Source organism: Parasteatoda tepidariorum, chromosome 4, assembly GCF_982258835.1.
Source record: "Parasteatoda tepidariorum strain Cologne lab strain chromosome 4, Ptep-v5.0, whole genome shotgun sequence".
Taxonomy (NCBI): domain Eukaryota; kingdom Metazoa; phylum Arthropoda; class Arachnida; order Araneae; family Theridiidae; genus Parasteatoda; species Parasteatoda tepidariorum.
This window is the reverse complement of record NC_141758.1, coordinates 12,304,915-12,311,245: the sequence shown is the minus strand read 5'-3', so window position 1 is coordinate 12,311,245 and position 6,331 is coordinate 12,304,915. Positions and strand designations below refer to the sequence as shown.

Below are 6,331 nucleotides of genomic sequence, written 5' to 3'. Positions count from 1 at the left end.
ATACTTAGTGAAAATCCAGCCATTAAAATAAAAGTTATTTGTGGTTAGATGTTTATTTTTATAATTCGCACCTGTACAAGTTACACAAATTCAATTTTTAATCAGCGAACAGCGTTGTGTTTTGGGTCAATTTGATACTTACGTCTTTAGTGACAGTTTGTATATAGATAAGAGACGGGATTGTGAGGACATGTATTTAGTGGAAACATATGGAATAATAACTGTCATTTTTCAATAAAAAATTCTCTGTAAGTTTTGGCAGATTTTCAAAACTGTATTACACGTTCATGAATGTTACGAAATATATAGTTACATGACGAAACAATAGAGTGGTAAGAAACCGATTAAAGAACAAGGTTTTTATAGAGTAAAAAAAATTTAATCTTTGCTTTAATTGCAAATTTAGACTATTTTTATTCAGTGTTTTTAAGAATGGGAAAATGTCATGAGCTAAATTTACATTTTAATCTGATATGCCTTTTATTGAAGAATGATGAACTTATAAGAAAAAAATGACTCCCCTTTTTAATCTGATATGCCTTTTATTAAAGAATAATGAACTTATAAGAAAAAAATGACTCCCCTTTTTAGTCTGATATGCCTTTTATTAAGGAATAATGAACTTATAAGAAAAAATGACTCCACTTTTTAATCTGATATGTCTTTTATTAAAGAATAATGAACTTATAAGAAAAAATAACTCCATGGAGCTTGTATGGACAAATAGTGTTGGAGCTAGTACAGGCAGGTGAATATTAAATTTTAATACTGATGGTAGTAAATATTGTGTAACAGAGCTCACTCTTTCCTCTTTTACAAAATTAAAAAATAATAATAATTTTAATACAATCCAAGAGAGGCATATTAACCAGTTTCACTATAGTATTAAAAACAACATAATATTGTTTACATGATTATAATCATCACTTTTCATTCTTCATCAATGTGATCTTCTTCTCTTTTGGAGACAGAGAGAGCGGATCGATCTATAACAACCTTGCGATCACTTTCTACAACAAAATAAGTTACATAAAATCAGTCATACATTGTGGTTTATATAATGTCTAACTAGACATTACTTGAAAAAATAGCAACTCCTTTCCAGTTTAGGCTGCAATTTCCACAAAAATATTAAGTTTGGTACCAGGACTTACAGTATTATTTTATAGAATAATACATTTGTAAAAATTATTCATGCCCCCAAAAAAATATGTAATTTTTGTTGAACAAATTTATAAAACGGCATTCGAAATAGTTTCTTTAATAGTCAATTTTGATAGTCAATAGTGTTTTTTTTTTATACATATTACACGAATTGCGGTTTTTGTCCAAAGTGTTCACACGTCAAACCAACTTAAATGGGTAAGAATAAATTTCATAAATTCAATTTAAGGAAATAAAAGAAAACTATAATTTAATATTTTAACTAGCAGCTCAACTTATTAAAGCAGCAGGGAAATACATCAGTTTGAACGTAAGACATTGCCATTTTCCCCCTTGCAAAAAATTGCGTTGTAGTTTCTGTCTCTCTCTTTTTCTTTAATCTATTCTACTCAGTAAAAAATTTCAGAAACTAATTTTACTCCACTGCATCTGTTCAATTCTAATTAAATAGTATATAAAACATGATAATTCGATCATGGGATACCTTATGATAAATGAAATGCTTCCGAATATTTAAAAAGTAAATAAGAAATCCGAAGCTGTAAGAAATAGATAGAAACTGCAAGATATTAAAATATACGCTGTTAAAGTACTGTGAAATGTTTCTGAATATCACTGAAAGGGGTTTCCAAAATATTCATTATCGTGTTAGAAAACCACATGCGCAGTATATTCCGAAAAAATTTTTAAGTTTTTTTTACAGTGATACATTAGTTTAGAAAAATTTCAATACTTTTCTGTGCTGCCTATAGATTAGAGCATAAAGCGTGAATAAATTAATATTAGTTTAAGTTCTCACTAGGTTCATTTTCCTTCCTTTCCCTTTCGATACAAAGTTCTTGTAGATGGTCAGCTAAAAATGAAATGATGTCATTGGGTTTGTTCTTTATCACTGCATAACTGATGTCCCGCAGAAGCTTTGGGAGATCTTCTGGTATCACTGGACGGGGTCTAGTGACAGACATCGTTTGAGAATGTCCCCCTAAAACAATAAAAACTATTTATTTAATAGTTGATCCACCTTCACAAACTCACTGCTTTGCTTTTCCGAAACAACTACCTTCTGCAGTATTGTTTTGCTTGCTTGTTTCTCGCTATTTTGCGACTCCCTACTGACTAACACATTGCTGACCGGGAACGTTATATGACGTCTTTTGGTAAATGAATATAACTGATGAGTCACTATACATTCAAATTATGGTTAATATTAACTTAACTTACTGACCTTATCGTATCCTGCTTTTACGCTATGGGTGGTCCAAAAGGAAACTAAAATCTCCATTCATTTGCTTTTTTGCGATAAATTATCGTTTTGCTTTGATTTTCCAATCACTTACTAATATCAACTTTACACTTGAGTATGTAAAATTTTGATGTAATATACATTTTTATATATAACTATTGAACAAAATTCTCTTACAGGCAAAATTCTTCTAATTTATTCAAATTTTAAAGCTATATTAGCTTCGAGTGCATAATTTCAAAGTAAAATTAAAGTATCGGCAAAGCATTGATCGTAGCAACTTGAAGAAAAAAGTAGTTTCAAGCAGGAGAAGGAATAATTGAAATGTTAACATTAAAGGAGAAATTTTAGAAAAACTTGATTTTTCTTTATTATGATACGATTTCGAATTATTATGCGGTGTTTACGAACTGACTAGAACAAGAATTCGCTTAGTTTTGCTTTTTTTTTCTTAGCTTTTTACCCACAAAAAACCACCAGAATTCTATTTAAATCAAAATATGTAATAAAAAAATAAAATTGTAATTGAAAAAAAAGCAGTCAAACCTGAGTTGCGTGAAACAAATGGGACAATAAAAGCTATTATTGCCAACTACCCTTTCTGCAAAATATTTTATCTAGACATATGGTTGACCAACAGTTCCTAAATGGTGTTAGGACTTTATTTTTTTAAACCAGTTATGATTTTCTAGTTTATGAAAATCTATAACTGTATTTGTATCGAATTAATAATTCATTGTTTATTTAATATTTCCGATATTTTTATGAAATATATTTAATTAAAATGTTTTTGAAGAAAAAAAAACCAAAACAATGTTTTTTTTCTTCTAATAACAATGTAATGAATGAATTAGAAATAGGATATGCATTCTTGTAAAATGAACGGAAAAAATTAACCAAACCCAACAATGATGAAGAATGTTTCTGTGTTAAACATTCTGTACGGTTATTTTCCTTTTTTTTTTTTTTTGTTTTTCATTTTAACGGAAACCATATTTTAGCTAATTTATTTTCACACACTAAAATCAAAATAAGAACCAGATTATATGCCGCTTTAGACCTCAGAATTCAACCGTCTGACATGAACTCAAGTTTTAAGACTATTCTTGTTAAAACGATAAGATGAAAAAATTTCGTTCGCCATTAATTCACTAGATATTAACGAAATAATCAGAACATAATTTCAGTATAATTAATAGTTTTTGTTAGTTAATATGTTAACAATCCCTAATGAAATTTATTCATATAGTCTCAAGGCTTTGCCGACATAAGGTAAATCATTTAAAGTTCCACTGCGAAAAAATTTGGGAACCGCTGTGACAGACAATCAAAAACAAAATCTTTTAGAATTTTCTCAACAATTTAAAATCCTTAACAACGACGGCTATGATACAAAAGGGCTTTTATAAAAACATTTATATCATTTCCATGTGGTGTTGTGAAAAATAACTTTAAATCAAATTCAGTAAACGAAGAATTGTACATCAAATCATAGACTTTGTCATCAGTCAAAGAAATTTTCCCACAAAAAGTCGAAAGTTGGCAGCTCTGCAAATGCTGTATGAATAGGACATACCTTTTCAAGAGGTTAGATCATTTAATTTGTAAAAATCAGTCTTCCTTTCGTTCTTTCTTAATTATTCAAAATTGTCTTAATGTCATAAATATACTCAAAGGAATAAGAGTAGAAAATATAACGAAGTACAGGAATTACTCATTCTTAGTTCTTCTGTAGCAACATAATATGTTTTTTAAAAACGCTTTCTTCGAGGTAGAGACTACCTTGTCTGAGTCTATAAGTTTCATAATGAGAAATTCTTCATCGACTGACTTCGAACTTTTTTTTATTATTTAAAGTTGCAATCTTTACATAAATACGTAGGATTTTTGTTTTGTTTTGTTAAGTGCAATTTTTCTAGCAGTATTTTTTAAATGTCTCTATCTAAGAAAATTAGTTTTTGACAAATTTCTGCTTTCCTTTGTTGCTATACTATATACATAATAAAAAATTTTTGCTGCTCATCTTAAATTGAAAACTGAAGATAGAACTGCTCGGTCATGCACATTCAATCAAGAAAACTTTACTGTAAATTTTGTATCATTTTGCAATACAAAACAAAATATCAACATTATACTTCAAATAAATAAATTTTCACAGTTAACTCATTACATAACAGATGACTTTTCCGAACATTGATTTATCTATTGTGCCAATGAAAAAAATTTTTAAAAAATACTTATACTCTAGAGTGGCTTGACACCTAAAAAATTCCATAAGTAATGATAATGATGATAATGATATTAAATTATCGTACTTTAAGATATAAATTAAAAGTAGAATTAATTCTTGAAACACCAAACTGGTAAAAAAAAATATTTTGTTTTCTAGTTTCATATAAAACTAAGTTTAGATTGACACATTTAAAATAGTGTTAAAGTTACTATTTCGGACAATTTTCATCAATAGTATTTTTTGCATACAATTAACTATATAAAATAAAGGAAATTTTTTGGTTTGCCGAAAGCAAAGAAATTAAACTATTCTTTTTAATTTTTTTTTTATATTCTTAAATTTTTATGTGTTTAGAAAAATAAATTTAAAAAATTGGAGAAAAAAAAGTTAGCGGAGGTCTACAATTTTTGGCAAATTTTCGTTTGCACCGCGATAACTGAAAAGTAGCGAATAAAGTAGTAATATTTTAAGTATCTATAACGTAATAATTCAAATTTAAATATGGCATCAATATCAAAGACATTTATATGTAGCAAATTGAGTATTTTTAATTCCAGAAAAAATACTGGAATTTTAATATGATTTAATAAAGAATTTTATGATTTTTTTTAATGTTAAATTTAGCAATTAATATGCATGTTTTTGTTTTTTTAGTTTGACCTGGTTAATTAACCTGATCTTTAATCAACATGACCTTTAATTAACCTGAAACTAGGGGAGATATTTATATTCATTTTCTTATACATGTTAACACGTTATAAAATATTTTCCAAAATTCAATTTTGTCGCTACACTGGAAACAATAACAAATTGTTTAAATATGAAAGTTAATGAAATGCTGAGTGCACAAAATATACACTCGTTGATTAACTTTCATTGTCTTCAAAAAGAAAAAAAATCCTTTTTTTGAATAAATAAAATTATATAAAATTTTTGATAATCTTAATAATTTATCGATAATTAAAATAATTTATTATATTTAAAATAAATATTAATAATTATTGTCATCCAATATTACCAATTAATCATTCCGTTAATTTGAATTCCTTATTTATGATGACGTTCAAAAGAAAAAAAATATTATTTGTAAACATAAGCAAAAATATTGTAAAGGATTTAAACGAAAAACAACTCATAAATTTGTATGGAAAAAGTATTAAAAAAGTCAACTAAAATCTAAAGTAAAATAAAATCTATTTTGATTTCATTTGTAAAACATTTTCTTATTAACTCAGCGAAAAACTAGAGCCCCAGTTTTGTTTTTAGAATACATTTAAATAACTTAAATTTGCTGTTTTAACCGTTAATATGCACAACTATTCAAGAATAAAATTTTTATGCAATGAACTAAAATATTATAAAGAAATAAAAACATTTTATGAACTTTTTGTTTCAAACTTTTTTTTTTTAAAAAATGTCAGATATGCAGAATTTTAATTACTTGTAAACCTTGCACTTCTAAGATGAAGTCGCCGAGAAATAGTTTTTTTTAATTATTATTCGCTGAAACTTATATTAATTGACTTTATCCGTAGAAGCTGTAGCTCCTGTTCATTTTTACAACAATTAATAAATTGATGTGAGTTACAACAGAATGAATTTCATTTTTAATGAAGTGGACTCTTATTTATAATATCTATTTGATAAGTAAACATCATTTTGGTTGCTAAGCAACAATAATTTCGATGGTT

General features: G+C 26.8%; 1 protein-coding gene across 1 annotated transcript; it reads right to left on the bottom strand.

Moving 5' to 3' along the window:
* Positions 1-798: 798 nt before the first annotated feature.
* On the bottom strand, positions 799-6,218 carry LOC139425746 (uncharacterized). The gene is made up of 3 exons (XM_071181690.2): positions 6,082-6,218; positions 1,964-2,146; positions 799-1,010 (listed from the first exon to the last, which is right to left on the bottom strand). Exons 2-3 carry the CDS (start codon positions 2,127-2,129, stop codon positions 931-933), a joined length of 246 nt encoding a protein of 81 aa, XP_071037791.2. The 5' UTR covers positions 2,130-2,146; positions 6,082-6,218; the 3' UTR covers positions 799-930.
* Positions 6,219-6,331: the final 113 nt, after the last annotated feature.